Source organism: Mustela erminea, chromosome 5 (genome assembly GCF_009829155.1).
Source record: "Mustela erminea isolate mMusErm1 chromosome 5, mMusErm1.Pri, whole genome shotgun sequence".
In the NCBI taxonomy this organism is placed as follows: domain Eukaryota; kingdom Metazoa; phylum Chordata; class Mammalia; order Carnivora; family Mustelidae; genus Mustela; species Mustela erminea.
The window spans coordinates 107,613,753-107,632,362 of record NC_045618.1 but is presented as its reverse complement, the minus strand read 5'-3'; the positions used below and the strand labels follow the sequence as shown (position 1 = coordinate 107,632,362).

At 36.2% G+C, this 18,610-nt stretch overlaps 1 protein-coding gene across 4 annotated transcripts in view; it reads right to left on the bottom strand.

Moving 5' to 3' along the window:
* The window catches only part of LRRC9 (leucine rich repeat containing 9), a 109,414-nt gene that overhangs the window by 32,499 nt on the left and 58,305 nt on the right, over positions 1–18,610 (bottom strand). For all 4 annotated transcript variants that reach the window (XR_004286014.1, XM_032344367.1, XM_032344366.1 and 1 more), the window contains exons 17-22: positions 14,270–14,461; positions 12,644–12,769; positions 9,575–9,709; positions 8,245–8,422; positions 5,202–5,422; positions 3,559–3,681 (exon numbers count right to left, since the gene is read on the bottom strand). Coding sequence is in view for 3 of the 4 variants with exons in the window: in XM_032344367.1 (XP_032200258.1) it covers positions 3,559–3,681; positions 5,202–5,422; positions 8,245–8,422; positions 9,575–9,709; positions 12,644–12,769; positions 14,270–14,461 (975 nt within the window). In the remaining variant the exon portion in view is untranslated. The remainder of the gene's footprint in view (positions 1–3,558; positions 3,682–5,201; positions 5,423–8,244; positions 8,423–9,574; positions 9,710–12,643; positions 12,770–14,269; positions 14,462–18,610) is intronic.

Below are 18,610 nucleotides of genomic sequence, written 5' to 3'. Positions count from 1 at the left end.
CAAAAGAGATCAAGACTGCAGAAGACCATGTGGCAGATTTCCCTGGTGGGAAGGCCTTGAACATAGCTGGCAAGTCAGACTGTTTCTGGTAGCCCTAAGGCGCTATAAAAGGGTCTTGACAGAAATCGATACTGACTCTGGACTGGGTTTTGCTTACCCAGTGGTAAATGCAAATGCTCAGAGTGCTATAAAAGAACTGGGACAGAAGATAGCATGCCAATTTAGACCAATGACTGTTCTTTCTTCAGACCAAGGAACATACTTGACAGCCCATAATGTCCAACAATGGTCATTAAGATATCCTCCTTAAGAGTAATAGCTTGATAAAGAATTGGAATGGGTAATTAAAATACTGGTTGTCTAAAACAGGAAGATAAGAGCATAAAGGGCTGGTTTACGCACCTTCATGAGAATGCTAACAGAGTGTGATCATGAGTGGGGCTAAAGGAATGTCCATAGATTTCTCTGTTTTTCTGGTGGCTGTGGGAAAGAATGCTGGTGTAACTATGCAGTTCCTGGTAAGGGAAGATGATACTCGTATACCACTATCCTTTTTATTCTTCCCCACATTGCCTCAGTTTTGTTTCCTACCTGATCATAGGACATGGCTATAACTGTAAGGGCTGGAAATGGGAATGATTCCTAAAAAAGAAACTATATGTTTCTAAACTTTCTGTCAGAATTCCCGAGGACCTGACAGGCCCCATCTGACAAAATTGGAGTTAACAGTGAATTTAGTTATATTTTCTAGGGGAAAAAATAGCCTACTACTAGTCTTGCATCTATCTATATAATCTCACCATATCCGCATGGGAGTGGAGTGAGAGTAAAGTACTTGCTAAACTATTACTGTTGTTTACAATCTAGATCAGCATAGTCACCCTAACTATTGTCCTTTCCAAAGGTGGAAAAGTTTGGGTATAAATGGAGAGAAGAAGAAATATGGGTGAAGGAATTAATAAATATAACCTATTAATAAATAGGTTGTATAATAATTTATATAATGATGGAAATCCAGTGTTACATTAACACTTCAAAAGTGTCTTAGAGGGGTGCCTGGGTGGCTCAGTGGGTTAAGCCGCTGCCTTCAGCTCAGGTCATGATCCCAGGGTCCTGGGATCGAGTCCCGCATCGGGCTCTCTGCTCAGCAGGGAGCCTGCTTCCTCCTCTCTCTCTCTGCCTGCCTCTCTGCCTACTTGTAATCTCTCTCTGTCAAATAAATAAATAAAATCTTTTTAAAAAAAAAAAAGTGTCTTAGAAAATGAAACAAGATGGGATTGGGAGGGAGACAAACCATAAGTGACTCTTAATCTCACAAAACAAACTGAGGGTTGCCGGTGGGGAGGGGGGTTGGGAGAAGGGGGGTGGGGTTATGGACATTGGGGAAGGTATGTGCTTTAGTGAGTGCTGTGAAGTGTGTAAACCTGGCGATTCACAGACCTGTACCCCTGGGGATAAAAATATATGTTTATAAAAAATAAAAAATTTTAAAAAATTTAAAAAAAAGAGTCTTAGAGCAGGTGATACTATCAACTGATGAATGGATAAAGACGTGGTACCTGTATACAATGGAATATTGTTCAGGCATAAAAGAGAATAAAAACTTGCCATTTGCAATGATGTGGATGGAGCTAGAGTATATTATGCTATATAAAATAAATCAGAGAAAGATAGATGCCATATGATTTCACTCATATGTGAAATTTAAGAAGCAAAACAGATGAACATAGGGGAAGAAAAAAAAGATGAAAAAAGAGAGGGAGGGGAGTGGGGTTTTCTGACATCAGTTCCTGAAATAGCTCCAGAGCCATGAAGTTAAAACAGTCTCTAGTTATTCATAACAAGTTTCTTTCAACCACACCTGAGTTTATATTAAAATGTGACTTTTGGAAATTCCCTAAGGATGGGGCTGTTTGCCAGGGAGCCAACTATGGTTAGAGGGTTGGAAGTTTCAGTCCTACCCCCTGAGCTCTGGAGAAGGGAGAAGGGCTACATGTTGAATCAGTCACCATTGGCCACTGATTTAATCAGTCATGCCTACTACATAGTGGAGACATCATATAAACCCAAAAGGAGGGGCTTCAGGAAGCTTCAGGTTGGTGAACACAAGGAGATGCTGGAAAAATGCTTTGCTCAGAGAGAGCATGGAAGCTCAATGCCCCCTCCTATATATGTTGCCCTGTGCCTCTCTTCCATCTGGTTGTTCCTGAGTTTTTTATCCTTTTATAATAAATCAGTAATCTAGTAAACAAATGATTTCCTGAGTTCTGTGAGCTGCTCTAGCAAATTAAACCCAAGAAGAGGGTCATGGGAACCTCCTTTTGATAGCTGGTTAGTCAGAAGTATAGGTGCCAACCTGGACTTGTGATTGGTGTCTGAAGTGGGGGCAGAGACAGCACTGTGGGACTGAGCCCTTAGCCTGTGGGATCTGATCCTATCTCCAGATAGAGAGTGTCAGAATTCAGCTGAATTTTGGGTCAGAGAATTGCTTTTATTTGGAAAACCCATACATTTGGTGTCAGAAGTGTGATTATGGTGCAGTGTGAGAGTAAAGGAAACACGCAGACATGGGTTTTCCTTTACATCTGGGTTTCCTTTTTGCTTCATGTATGTGGGACTTGGTACTGGAGACAGCAGAAATACAGAAAACAAGAGAAAACAAAAATTCACATGAACACCTGCCCTCTATAGTCAAAAGACTAGGAGAGGCGAAGCCTAATAAGCCAGAAAATTTTTAGACCAATAATGGGTCTACTCCAACCAAACTCCATGGAATAAATCTTGGTGCCATCTATACCTGTAAAAGCAGAACGGAAACAGAGACTTCCCTTCTTGCCTTGGTGGAAGAAGGCACCTCTCTTACTGAGCAAGCAGCTTGGACCTTCATCTTCTCCCAAATAGTAATGCACCCCCCACCACACACACACAGGTGTTACCGGAGAATACTTGGGCAGCCTGTTCTGCTTCCACCCAGTAATAATGGCAGGGCATTCATGAGGCACTTCTGACTGGGAAAAGAGTCAGTGGAGGCCTATGGGGACTATGAGCTTCTACCCTAACCTGGCAGGTAATAAAGCACATATCTCCAGGTTGTCAGCAGAGGCCAGGTGGGGGAATTTAGACTTCTGCCTTCCACGTGACAGCAACCTCACCTTACTTACAGTGACTAGTGACGCTGACATACCATTTTTTTTGTTCACATATATTTTGCCTAAATATTAACTGTATTTTTCTAGGAAATAGGAAGCTGGCTTTAGGCCCAAGAGAATGGTGGGGCTTCAGAACAGTTTTCTATCCTGTCCCATAAAATTGTACTCTTTAAGTTTTTAGGCACTGAATTCAGTGGGTACAAATGTAGGCAACATCTTCCCTTTCCTGCCATCTCAATTTAGATGAGAACTGGCTAAAGGAGAAAATTTTAAAACCCAGATCTAAAATGTGCTTGGGAGACCTGAGTTTGGGTATCATATGAGTGAGAAGGCAATGTTCAAAATGATTATGGCCTTTGGATATATGAATTGAATTGAACCAAATGTTATGAATCATAAAACGGCTTACAATTGAGATTCCATCCAAAGCTTTCAGTTCTGGAAGATGAAATATTACAAACAACCGGTAGTTTTCTTGATTCCATACAATAATATTTCCATACAGGTCAAGAATGACCAGGTTGCATAAACCCTGGGTAATAAAAGCACATACATTTAAAGTTAAATCCATATATCTCTATCTCTGTCTCTACCTCTCTCTCTCTCTCCACACATATATACATGCATATCCATCTACTTACACACAAAGATATACATCTCCCTACATATATATATATATAGAGAGAGAGAGAGAGCGCAAGTTTTTTTCTCCTTAGTAGTTTAACAATCCTTGAATTTTAATATTTGAATTACTCAATCATCACTTCATAGTGATTTCAGTGTACATTTAGTGATATACATAGTGATTTAAGTATATATTTTATTGCAGGAGTTATCCTTGCAGACCAGTAAGTTCGAATTTTGTACAATATTTCAGTGGTATGTGTTAAATGATCAGAATCTCTTTTAGGATGCTGCTGCTAAATACATTACTACCAGTAGCAAAGACATAGAGGGAACTTTGCTAAGGTTAAAACCATATGCTTTGCTTATGGAATACTGTCCAATTAAATAGTATGCATGTGTGTATATAGATGTAACAGGAATAAAAAAACACTGCCTTCTGATGAGTGATAAAACTGATGTTATTCTAGCTTCTGAGAGAGTAGCAGAATTCATCTTAAGGGAAAATGGCATTCTTATTAGACAGGAAATTTTGATGTGCCTTTGTTGTGCAGGAAGAGCCTAGAGTGGAGGAAGTGGGAGAGTTAGTTAGGACAAGCTGGAGAAACACTACTCTGCATCACTATGTATGGTTTATTTTTGTTGCACCTGTCACTAACCAGGTTGTCTCTGCAGCTTTAGAAGTAGTAGTTGTATTGGGGGAGTAAGAAGGGAGAAGACTGAACACAAGGAAAGATAGGAAACAGACGAAAGTTTCTGGTAGAAAGTAAAATCCTAGCGATACGATATCAGCAAAAGGTAAAGAGGTCATCACGAGAATCCCAGTGGTAGGAAATGGCCACTGAACTTTAGAAACAGTGAAGTCACACAATGGATTTGAAGTGAATTCCTCTTCTCTGCTGTAGTAAATCTCCATTTTATGCAACTCTTCAGAAAAGCCTGTTTTACAGTAGCCTTGACATAGATGTTTTGTTGGAAGAATTAAAGAGACAAAATTAGGCAAAGTCAGCCAGAAAGAGTTGGAGTCACCAGTAAGAACAATTAAGTAAGTGAGAGATAATCAAGAGTTCCTCTGAGAACAGGAAATGTTAAAGATTCTTACTCCCCAACCAGACTGGGTAATCCTTGGAAATACTGAGGAAGGCACTAGTTAGAAGGGGTGGGGCTTGAATATTTTGTTTGTACTAAAAAAAAAAAAAAAAAAATTTTCCCTAAGTAGGTTGTCAACTTGGGGACATTATGTTACATATATGTATGTTTTTATATATGTATAAATTGAAAGCAAGTATATTTTAGTAAACCTTGTTGTTCTTGATTTTTATTTTTTTAAAATATTTTCCAAATCCTATACATTGAACATGCATTATTTTCATAATATAAAGAAACAATACATATTTTAAAGAACAAAAACATTACCACCCCAGTCACCTTTAAATTGTAGATCTCCTGATTGAGAGCAATATAGTTATTGCTTATGTATAATTCAATCAGCGTAATAGCTTTTTGTAAACCACTCAATGAAGTAATTCTGTTGTTCTCAAGAGAAAGGAAGTGAAGATGAAGCAAGTTATCAAAGGTGTGTTTTTCCAGACCAGTGAGAAGATTATTATTTATGCTGAGGCGGGTTAACTTAGTCAGCTTGGAAATGCCTAGAAAAATAAGTAAATTCAAGAAAAGATTCAGATAGGATAGAAAAGTTAATTTAAAAAAATAACTGACAGGCTGCCTTACTTTTTACAGACTGTATATTATTAGCTATCGTTGTTTTAGTTTTTGTTTAAGAAGGGTATAATGTGGGACGCCTGGGTGGCTCAGTTGGTTAAGCAGCTGCCTTCGGCTCAGGTCATGATCCCAGCGTCCTGGGATCGAGTCCCACATCAGGCTCCTTGCTCGGCAGGGAGCCTGCTTCTCCCTCTGCCTCTGTCTGCCATTCTGTCTGCCTGTGCTTGCTCTCTCTCCCTCTCTCTGACAAATAAATAAAATCTTTAAAAAAAAAAAAAGTTTAAAAAAAAAAAAAAAGAAGGGTATAATGTGTATAAAGTCCCAGCTAATAAATTCCAGTTTGGGATTTCTAAGTAGACTCAGTCTTTGAGGTTTTAAGGGAAGGTATTATGTAGGAAATATTGAATGTTGCTTTCAAATGAACTTCAAATGATATAATTAAGATTTTCACTATCATAGTAACACAAAGCCCAAAAAAAAAACAGCCCCCATTTTAAAACAGTAAAGGTAAGGAAGTAGATACAACACTTTGTAAAGTATTCCTCATTGTGGCATCATTCGTATTAAAAGGAATCATTTGGTCTAATTCTACCTTTGTGTACTTAAAAGTACTTTAAGACAGAACTTTAGAATATGTCACCTCTTATCACAATCTAACTCTTATGTACGCTGTGTATTGGAGATACTTTTTTTTAAAAATTTTTTCAATTTATATTTTCAGAAAAACAGCATTCATTATTTTTTCACCACACCCAGTGCTCCTTGCAATCCATGCCCTCTATAATACCCACCACCTGGTACCCCAGCCTCCCAACCCCCGCCACTTCAAACCCCTCAGATTGTTTTTCAGAGTCCATAGTCTCTCGTGATTCACCTCCCCTCCCAATTTACCCCAACTCCCTTCTCCTCTCTAACACCCCTTGTCCTTGGAGGTACTTTTTAAGTGTAGGTAGGATGGTGGATAAGGTGAAAGATGAGAACTTTGGAGTCAGAGTTGGTTTCAAATGTGTAACTTCTAGATTTGGGACCATAAGCATATTATGTAAAATTTTGTAACCTCTGTGCCTCATTTCCCTCATCCATAAAAAGGATGTACTTTAGGGAGCCTGCCTGGCTCAACTGGTTGGGCATCCAACTCTTGATCTCAGCTCAGGTCTTGATCTCATGGTTGTTAAGTTCAGGCCCCATGTTGGGCGTGGAGCCTACTTAAAAAAAAAAAAAAAAAAAAAGGACATACCAAAATCTGCTTCTAAGGGGTTATTCAAATGGAATGGCACTTGAAAAACATCAGTTACAGCTTTTGACAAATAATTTGTTTTCAGTACATTTTGTCCTTGCTGGCCTTTCACATAAGCCTTCATCATGGGCGCCAGGGTGGCTCAGTGGGTTAAGCCGCTGCCTTTGGCTCAGGATCTCAGGGTCCTGGGATCGAGTCCCGCATCGGGCTCTCTGCTCAGCAGGGAGCCTGCTTCCTCCTCTCTCTCTCTGCCTGCCTCTCTGCCTGCATAAATAAAATCTTAAAAAAAAAAAAAAAGCCTTCATCATGAGACTATGTAAGCTGAAAGTAAACTGATCCAGCAAGTAGGATAAAACCATTAAGGCAAAAAATCCTTAGATGGATAGTAAACCTATCTGTGTCTGGAGAAAATAAGAGAAATAAACTTTAGTGAGATAAAACTATTACCTCTGAAAAGGGGGTATAGGAAAAATACAGGTTGGAGGATTCTTCTCTTCAGTGAGATTATGGATGGGAATAAGAAGGAAACCTGGTTCTCATTTATACATACAAAACAAAACTAACACCCTATAGTATGGGAATGGAAGACAAGTGACAGATCCAAAGACAAATCTCTGAGCTACCCCTGGGTTTATTCAAATGAAATCTACAGAGGAGAAGCCTTTGTGAAGGACACTTTCACTAAGTGTCCCAAGTGATTCTTGTGATCAAGCAAGTTTTAGAAGCAGATTTCAGAGCCACCAAAATAAAGTATAACTAATGTTATACATGCTGTTTTTTAAAGATATTTAGAACTTGCTTTTGTATATGTAATTTTTTGAAACAAAATTTTCTAGTTTATGAAAATGCACACACACGTGCTGAAAAGGACCCAATTCAAAAGTGAGTAAAGTATAAATTCTCTTCCAGTCATGATTTCCAATTCTTACCTTCTCTTCTTGACAAGACAACCTTGTTAGCAAAATGTACAACCAGAAATATTCTATACCCAGATAAATCCCACATTAGTAAAGTTGCTTGATAGTACTTTGTATGGGTCCCTATAAAAGGTTATATAGTACATTTGATTTTCAACCTCTAGAGAATAAAGTTTTCATTTTTTTTTTAAGTTTTCACATTTCCAAATGTAACCTTAATTCCATATTTTAAAAAATGAACTGGGCTGTTTTATCTTTTTCAAAAGCATACCACACTCATTCATTCATTTTTCCCACTCTGTAGATATTAATTACTGCCTGTTTTGTTATGTACTAGGTTTGGTAATAGGTGGTAAACATTGGCAGAGAGAGAAGGAAGCCAGAGGAGGTGCAAGTCGGCTAGCAAGGTGCGTTATGCATAGCAACGAGTCACAGAGCCCATCAGTAGATGTGCAGAATGCTCTGACCCAAACCTTGTTGGAATTTCTCTAGACATCTTCCTCCTCAGACTCAGAAATTCTGTCCTCAGTGTTATTCATTTTTTGCTCTTGTTAGTTAGACATTTATTTTTTAAGATTTTCAAATTCTCACATACCTTCTATCTTTGAGATACAGTTTCCATCCAATGTGAGCTCTTCCAAGTTAACACAGGATTCCAAGCCTTCCATTTTAGTGAGACTATTGTTGCTAAATGATGCCCATTTCAAATTTTCCAATTTTTCTAAATTTGTGATTTCAAAGAGATGTTGCCCATCTAAATTTAAAGCAGTTATCTGTAGAATAGTTCATATTTTATGTTACTTCCGAATCTTATCAATAAATTCAGTGCTACAAAAAGGCTAATGAAATAATTTCAAATGTGGGAAGTGACATCAAAGGAATTCCTTCAGGAACTAAAGACATAGTGAAACTTACAAAAGAGTAAGATTTGACAAGATTATAACTCCAAGGGGGACTTATATGGTTTTATGGACACTGTGCTGTGTCAGATTCCCACCAAAGTGAATGACTTGTCCCAGCTGCTGGGAGTGCTGTTGCCGGAAAGCCTTCAGCTATCGGCACCTTCCAGGACAGTCTCAGCTGCAGAGAGCTCCCTTGCCCAAGGTCACGCTCCCTCCCAGGCTGGCCCACATCCAATGATGAAGGGATTCAAAGTCCTGGCCATCTCAGCCCAACCTGGGGCAAATTTAAAGAGTCATTCAATTCCCAATCTCACTGTGGGGTCCGCCCAGGTCACTGGGCCTACATCACAGCTAAATATCTGTATATAGCTGGTAGTAAAAATAATGTATTATGCTTTGTGCAGCAAAAAGAAGCTGGTGGTGCCCTCTAACTCTTCCCTTTATCCTCAGTTGAATTCTGACCAGTTCCCCTAGTACTGTGCCAAGATTCTTGGTTTCTTTTACATTGCCACCCAAACTTTTGGCTTGATCTCTGGTTCTGAGCTTTCAAATTTGCTTGCTTATTTTGGTGTATTATCAAAACCTACCCTTTGGTCTTGCAGTGTACCTTTATTCTAAATCTCCTGTTCTGTGGTGACCACGATTAAGACGTAATCCCTGTGACATCAATGTTGACAACTTGACTTCCTTGTGTAATTTTAATTTGACTCTTCCAGTTTTCTGCCCCTTACCTATCTGTACCCTCTTTATGATACACAGACCAAAGCTGATTAAAATCAATTGAAGTTAGGGGCGCCTGGGTGGCTCAGTGGGTTAAGCCTTCATCTCAGGTCATGATCCCAGGGTCCTGGGATCCAGCCCCACATTGGGCTCCCTGCTCAGCAGGGAGCCTGCCTCCCCCTCTCTCTCTGCCTGCCTCTCTGCCTACTTGTGATCTCTGTCTGTCAAATAAATAAATAAAATCTTTAAAAAAATCAATTGAAGTTAAACTTTTATATTAGGTTTAATAGAATTAGCTGTTACCTTCAAGTACCAGTTTCCACTCAGATGTAAATGTGGTCCTAACTTTGAAATCTGTGTCAGAATTTTGGCAGAAGGCCATATGCTAAGTATCCGTGGTCTCTCTTCTTTAGTACCAGAATGCCGTAAGAGAGAGAACTAATAAAATAAAAAACACATGATGAATAAACGAAATGACATATAGCAGGTCATTTATATATAGTTTAAAGTATTGTTTCCTAGATGAGTGGCCCAATGAATAATTTTAAAATTTTAAATATATATAAATATAAAATATAATACAAACATAAATTTTATATTAAAATATAATATATTTAAAATATATTAAATATTCTAATTAATTTAATCATTCATTATTTTTATTATTTTAATTATTTTATATTCACAATCATAATATAATAATCATAATTATAATTATATCTATATAATTTATATGACTTATTTATTATATATTACATATTATATTATTACATTTTATTATGTTATAATTGTATATGAATAATATAATTTATAGAATTCTATATAATTATATAATACAAAATAATTATAAGTATATTTAATATATTTTATATTTATATAGAATTATAATTATGCATAATTATAATTATTAAAATTAAAAATAATTATTAATCTAAATGAAAATAATTTAAATAAATAAATTTAATTTAAAAATAATTAATTTACTTAATAATTAAATATATTAAAATATAAATAAATATAAATATAAAAAATTTAAAATATAACATTTTCTTTGCCTTAAAAATATTTTCAATATCTAGATATACTTTATGTATTTTACCTTTTTTTTTTTTTAAAGATTTTATTTATTTATTTGACAGACAGAGATCACAAGTAGGCAGAGAGAGAGAGAGAGAGGGAAGCAGGCTTCCTGCGGAGCAGGGAGCCCGATGCGGGGCTCGATCCCAGGACCCTGAGATCATGACCCGAGCCAAAGGCAGCAGCCCAAACCACTGAGCCACCCAGGCGCCCCTGTATTTTATCTTTTATTTTAGCAGATATTTAACCATTACAAAATAAAATTTATAGAACTATGAAAGCTGTAATACAAACATCCTTATAATCCATCCATTAAGCAAGTTTCAGAGCTGGAATATTCCTCCTATCCTGGAAGCACCCTGTGTGCCCCATTTTAACCCTTTCCCTCTCCTTCCCCTTAGAACCCATCATTCACCTCATGTGAATCAATCAATGTCCTAAGAAGCAAATGATCTCAAATTTTCTATCTACCATTCATTTGCTTTATAGACCTATGTTTGTGCCCATAAATATCATTTAGTCATACACATACTGGAACCTTGTATAAATTGAATAATAAGTATGGGTTCTTCTATGATTTGCTTTTTTGCTCAATATTGTGTTCATGAGATTGAGATTCATGTGCGCTGCTGTATGTAGTGGTAGTTCATTCATGGGTCATTGCTAGACAGTATTTCCTTACCAATTCTCCCATCAATGAGCACTGGAGCTGATTTCAGTTTTTCACACTGTTGTTACGAATATTCTTGACTCCTGCTGCATACATGCAAGAGTTCCTTTAGAGTTTATACAACTTGGGGGTTATAGGGAAAGTATATATTCAGCTTTCCTAGATAATGCCAAAATATTTTCCAAAGTGGTTATACCACCTGCCACTTCTACTTCAAACTAGATATTGTCAGGCTTTAAAACTTTCACCAACTTGTGACTCTCAATTGGTAGATTGTGTGGTTTTAATGTTCATTTTCTTGAATACTAGTGCAGTGGAGCATCTTCTCCTGTGATTTGGCTATTCTGATTTCCTCTCCAGTATCTTTTGCCTATTTTTCTGTTTGATTGGTTGTCTTTTTTCTGATATATAAATAATATCTTTTGTCAGTTAGATGTGTTGCAAAATTTCCCCCCCCCGTATGTAGCTTGTTTTTTTTTTTTTTTCCCTCTATGGTGTGCCCTGTAAGGAACAGATATATTAATTTCAATGTAGACACATCCAGTCTTTTATATTTATGCCCTTAGTTTCACGGTCATAATGACAAACTCTGTTCCTAATTCTAAAACTTTCTTGATTTTGACTTTTATAGTGAAGTCCTTGATGCACTTGTCCCAGTGCCTTTTATTGACAAGACTCTCTGATCCGTAAAGGCAGCTCTGTTTGGTTATCAAATTTTCATGTATGTATGGGTCTATAGTAGGTCTTTATGTTCTGTTCTCTCGGTCTGTACCAAATCTACATTTTTTTAAGTAGACTCCACACCCAGCATGGAGACCAGTGTGGAGCTTGAACTCATGACCCTGAGATCAAGACCTGAGCTGAAATCAACAGTCAGACACTTAACTGATGGAGCCACCCAGGGGCCCCAATTCTGCATTGTCTTAAAGGATTTTAGTTAGTTTTGATTTCTGGTAGAGTAAAACCCCAAATCTTCTTGAGGAATTAATTATATTTTTAGAAACAAAAAAGTTTCTGTCATTTTGAATAGATCCTAAATTAAACAATACATTAAGGAATTAATAGTCAAATATTCTAACAAAAACTAAACAGCTAGAGAACTAGAGTAAATATATTTAAGATGAAGCTACTTTGGCCAAAGTATAGCATTCTTAATCTGGATAATATGCACATTCCCCATGCCCCCAAGTTAATGGGGTGTGTGTGTGTGCGTGCACGCGCTTTAGCCAGACACACATATATAATATATCAGTACTAGGTAGGCAATTCACTAAGTGCTTTATCAAGGCTTCCAAGCTTACCTTATCCATAGAAGGTTGTTTATTTTCATGCAGGTTCTAGAAAGGACTCTGATAAGTTCAAGTTGATAGGGAAAAAACAGTTACCCTAGAGGCATTTTTGTGGATTTTTGGGGTAGTGTGCAGGGATAAGAATCCATGCAACCAGTTGGTATTTAAATGGGATATATTTAAACGAAAAAAGTTAAAGTGATATGAATTTTATATATTAACTGACTTTTTATTAGAACACTAAGAGAGGATATAGAATCTTAACAAAAAGCAAGAGTATGGAAAATATAATTTGTATATTCTAAGTAGCAAAAATATTAAACAGTAAAATCCAACCTGAGTAATCTTAGTTCCAGTAATAAATTTCATAGCTGCTGTTGCTTCTTCTTCAGAAATGAGGAGTCCATCTAAATGAGTAAGAGTCTTTAATCTGCCAATAACACTCAGCCTTAATGTGGCTGGCTTGGGAAAAATAACAAAAAGTTAATTTTTACAAAACATTACATATGTTATGGCATAGAAAAGAGTGCTTTTTCATTCCTTCCCATGTAATTCAAAATTATGTATCTCCCACTATTAGCTATATCTACAAATAAGGGCTTAACTTAGTTCTTTAATAACTGAATTTGACTTCTATTTAAGAACTGATCTGTTTTGTTTGAAGGTGGGTAGCTCTACTCTTATGAAGGAAGGGAAGTCCTGTAAGCTGTTGAAAAGTGTGGTGAAAAGTGTTCAGAGAACGGCAGTGCCTCCCAGTTATCTAGATAAGCAGTTAGTCAGCTCTGTGTGCATTTCTATCTGGATCTCTAGCCGTTGACATCTAGTTTGGCAACAGGAAGAGAGCTGTACAATGGCCAGGCACATTTTGGGTATGGTCTGTCAAAAGAAAAATATCCTTCAATTTTTCTGAGCAGAAAAGAAAAAAATACAACAATGTAAACATAGTAATATGGCAATTTAATAGAACCATCATTAGCCTCTTTTTAAAATGTTGAACGGTCTTATATACATTTTTGAAAAGCAAGGAAAGGAGGATTCTTGCAATTATAAAATTGGGGCATTTTTTAAATACTTGGGGATACCCTTAAACATAATCATTGAATACTGAAATTTCTTAGCATGAATCTGTGTATCTTTGTGATAAGGAAAAAAGTAGTGTTCAATCAAATTTCCCTTTATAGCAGAACATAAGCCTTTATAATACAGGTTTATCAGGGGAAGTGATAAACTGATTCCCTCCTTAATGATGTCTCTCTTACTGTATTCTATTATTCTTTTTTTTAAAGATTTTATTTATTTAAGTGTGATTGGGTTATGAACACTGGGGAGGGTATGTGCTATGGTGAGTGCTGTGAAATGTGTAAGCCTAATGATTCAGACCTGTACCCCTATGGCAAATAATATATTATATGTTAATAAAAATAATTTAAAAAAGAAAAAGAAAAAAAAGATTTTATTTATTTATTTGTCAGAAAGAGAGAGAGAGCACACAAGCAGGGGGAGTGGCAGTCAGAGAGAGAAGGCAGCTCCCTGCTGAGCCAGGAGCCCTATGTGGAACTTGATTCCAGGACCCTGGGGTCATGACCTGAGCTAAAGGCAGACACTTAACCGATTGAGCCACCCAGGTTCCCACATTCTATTATTTTTGGTCCCATGCCTCATTACAGTAGGTTCTAGCACACTAAACTATATAAACTCTCTCAAGGTTTGCAAATGGCAATAGTATCTAATACTCTTAAAGCCACAGTACTCTCAAACTAGTAAAAGCTTATTTAAAAAATCTTTTAATAACATTTGATTCATTTGATCACTACCCTACACTAAATTAAAGTTATGAGATACAAGTCATTCTAATAAAACAAAGATAGTTTGTCTATTTCTGGCTATTACTGGATAGTAATGAGAAACTAGCTTTGAAATAAAAATGATCATTTGCTTTTTATAAACATATCTGCTACCTACCTTTTGCCATGGATTATGCCGAATATCAAGAGTAAGAAGGCTTGTGGTGTGTTTGCATAACATATTTATTTCATCACCGGATTTTTTCAGTTGATTCCAGCTTAAGTCTAAGTGCTTCAGTTTCATCAGACCTCTAAATCCTTCTAGGGTTATCACATGGTTATGACTTGCATCCAAATATTCAAGGTTATACTGCAACACATACAAATAGAAGTGGTGCTAAAAAGGGTCACAGCTGGTATTTACAGAGTTCTTTTCTTTATGATTCACTAAGTTCTTTATATGCTTTATGGTAATTCTTACAGAAAACCTACACAGTAGATACACTGCAATTATGGTATCAACATATGGTATCAACAATACAGGTATTTTATTTTTAGAATGCTCTTAATTCTCACTTCACTCTTGTAATGTGGAGTGACAGTGTTTGTTTTCATAGAACAGAATGCAGAGACTAACTGACAAGACAGGTTGGCCCCAACAAACAAGGAATTACTGTTCTTACTATCTGGACTTCTGGTAGCCTGGCTAAAAAAAGTTTCATTTTTAGAGGTAGAAATTAAACCTATTCTATAATTCTCATTTTTAAAAGTACATGACTTATAATAACTTAAAAATCATTAAACTAATATATGGTCTATGTTGGAAATTTGGGAAATGTAGTAAATAAATTAAAAGAAAAATAGAAAAAACATGTAATTCTGAACTTAGAAGGAACCACTGAGAACATTGTTTTTTTAATTATATGTGCAAATATTTTTCTTACAAAAACAGGTTGTATTATATAGAGATTTGTATCCCTTTGGGTGTTCACACATCATTAAGTATTCTTCAAAATGGTTTTTCATGATTGTATAATATTCCAATAAGTGAACTGTTAGGATCATTTTTAAAGATTTACTATGAACAATTATGTGGCTTCTAATTGTTGGCAGCACTGCAACAAAGATCCATGATTGTGATAATTAAACTGAGACTCTCTTATTTTTTCGGAAAAGATTTTTAGAAGTGGGATTATAAGTTTTAAGGATTTCTATATTAAGATTTTTTTAACTTTTTTTTTTTTTTTTTAAAGTAGGCTCCATGAATGGTGGGGAGCCTAACACAGGGCTCAGACTCATGACCATGACCTGAGATCAGGAGCTGGACACTCAACCAACTGAGCCACGCAGGCATCCCTATATTGTTAAGATTTTTGATAAATACTGCTAAATAATTTTCAAGGAAGTTTGCACCAATTTTTTCTTCCAACAGTAGGATATGGGAATGCCCATTTTCTTAAATACCCACCAGTTCCACCTGCTTTATTTTAATTTATATTGCTTATTACCAGTGAGGTTGAACATCTTTCCATGTGTTTGTATTAGCTATTTTTAAATTTTCATTTTTGTTTATTGTGTTTCTTGTCTTTAGCCATTTATCTATTTAGATCTTCACCTAATTATTTGTAAGAAGTCTTTAAGACTTAATTTGTTACTTTATTTGTTGCAAATAAAATTTTCTTTTAAAGTATATACTAATTCAGACCTAGAACAAAGAAGAGAACTTTAAGAAGACGTTTTGCAACACATTTTTTTCTCACTTAATGCTTTTATTTTTTTTTTAATTATTTTTATTAACATATAATGTATTATTTTCCCCAGGGGTACAGGTCTTTGAATCATCAGGCTTACACATTTCACAGCACCCACCATAGCACATACCCTCCCCAATGTCCATAATCCAGCCACCCTATCCTTACCTTCCCACCCCACTGCAACCCTCAGTTTGTGTTGTCAGATTGAGTCTCTTATGGTTTGTCTCCCTCCTGATCCCATCTTGTTTGCAACATATTTTTTAAAATAAAAGGTAATATTACTATAGATTAACAGTGAACTTGATATCTTTATAGGTAATTCAAAACAGTTGTTTGAATTCAGCATAGAATTAATCACTGCTATAGTTCATGTTCTTGGAAAAGCAGTTATTACAGTGGTTCAGGTTGCAGAAGTTGAATGTACCGATTTTAAAAAAAAATCTTTTTTTTCCCTTTCATTCATTTTTTTTGAAAAATTTTTTGAAAGATCATTAAAATCTTTCAAAAAATTCCTGGAAACCAAATAATGTTACTGACTTTTTATTCTCATAAAAAAGCATAGTAAAACAAACAAACAAACAAACATATAATCATTTGCTATCATAATTTCTTGAACAAAAGGATATTTGATAGTATTTTAAAAAAAGATTTTTTTAATTTATTTGACAGAGAGAGAGATCACAAGTAGGCAGAGAGGTAGGCAGAGAGGCAGGCAGAGAGAGAGAGAGGGGGAAGCCGGCTCCCCGCCGAGCAGAGAGCCCGATGTGGGGCTCGATCCCAGGACCCTGAGATCATGACCTGAGCCGAAGGCCGAGGCTTAACCCACTGAGCCTCCCAGGCACCTAATATTTGATAGTGTTAAGGACATAATCTTAGAACAGTCTTTAAAATGAAATCAATTTGGCTTTATAAAAATTTATTACATGGCCTTTCTTCTCCCAATTTTCATCATAAAGTGGTAAAAACTTGTCCCAAATTCTGGCATTTGAATGTAGACTAGCATTTTGGAACCATACATCATAAAATGTAACTGCCTTCTTTCCTTGAAAATGGGGGTGGGATCTCGATTTTTCTATTCCCAAAGATATAAAACAGACTCTATGAACATAGCTGTTCATAGAAGAGTACTTTCAGTTTTTGTAGAGGGGTTTCTTTCTTAATATTTCTTGTGCTTCAGTTTGTCATTATTAAATTCCAGTACAGTACAGCCAACTTACAAAGATTAAAACTCACAATACCTCTTTTAAAAATTCTTAGGGGTAATGGTTCATTCTCTAAATATAAATTAGCTCTCTCTAGGTTATCACTTTAGCAATAAATTTTTCATTAGAAAAGATAAGACAGAAGTATTGTCTCAATAAAAAATTAGGCACATAATCTAGATTAAGATTGCAAATAGCTATACATATTTGTCTTTCCCTGGCCAACTCTGACTGTGGTGGAGCTATTTTCAGAGGAAAAAAATCTCTTCCTGTTCCTTTCTCTTAGATATTCTCCTTTCTTGATAGTTCAGGTGGCTGAATGATAAACATGAATCTTAGAACTTTTTAATTTATCTTGTAAGGATGTCTTGCTTAGGCTTTTAAAAAAACCATATAGTATATATATTTTCCCTACCATTAACGAAGGCCAAGTATTCCATTATATAAACAGTGTTAGGTTGGGTATTTTAATTTAAAAGTCAAGACCAGGATGATAAATACTTAAAAACAATACATTTACTTTCTGGAACTTAGTAGAAGTAACTTCTAGCATGCAAGTGGATTATGGAAACTCTCCATGTTAGAGACATGCTTAAGGAAAATGACAGTAAAAATTAAATATCTTAAAGGCAACTTAAAAAATGTAGAAGACAATAGGAATGACAGGTGAGTGATTAAACTAGATCATAACCTTTTGTAATGCCACGGTAACCATAAATCACATTAAACACACATGCAAAGCTCACTACCGGAGAATAAAGAGGCAGAGGCAGCATAGGTTTTCAATCTCTGAATCCCAACATGAAAACAGAATAAACTGATAAAAACCCAAATTCTACGGACAAGATTTATAACCAAGTTACATGACAGGGTGTCCCCATAAGCCCCCAAAGAAGCTGTAGGATAAACCACCAACAACCACAAGACCTACATCGTATCCATGTCTATGTGAGAGGAAGAAGGAAGCATCAGGGCAGTATCTGATGGACCTGAGAACAATAGAGCCTCCAAATAGTCAGCCAGTGTTTACTGGAAAGTAAGGCAACAAATCTGAGTACAGCTGGAAGGAGTTTTGCATGGGATAAGTGCATGGGACCCATCAGAGAAAAGGTCTGAAGCAACTGGAGCAATCTAACACTTATGAACCTTAAAACTGCCCCACCAGGGCTCCCTTCTAGAATAGAATCCTTCTCAAAGAAGAAACTGTTGAGGCTAAGGCAAAAATGAAACAGGATAAGGACAAAAAAGGCAAAAATGAGAGAGAGAGAAAGAGAGAAAATAGAAGAAGGGAATAGAGTCAGGAAATCTCAGAAAAGAAGCACTACAATTTTTTTTTAAAGCACATATAAACAGGAGGGAGATCTGTGAAGGTAGGAAAGCTTTCTCAAACCCCAGTTCATTTTCAAAGTTTAAAAAAGTAATTTCACTAAAAAATGAGCAAAAGAAAAGTATTGAGATCCAATCCCAGGCAAAGCTAGGAGTGCGAGGGAGGCGGAAGGAGGTGGGGGTGCAGAGAGAGAGGGAGAGACATTGCTGTGGGCAATAAAAGTACACCAGAAAGAT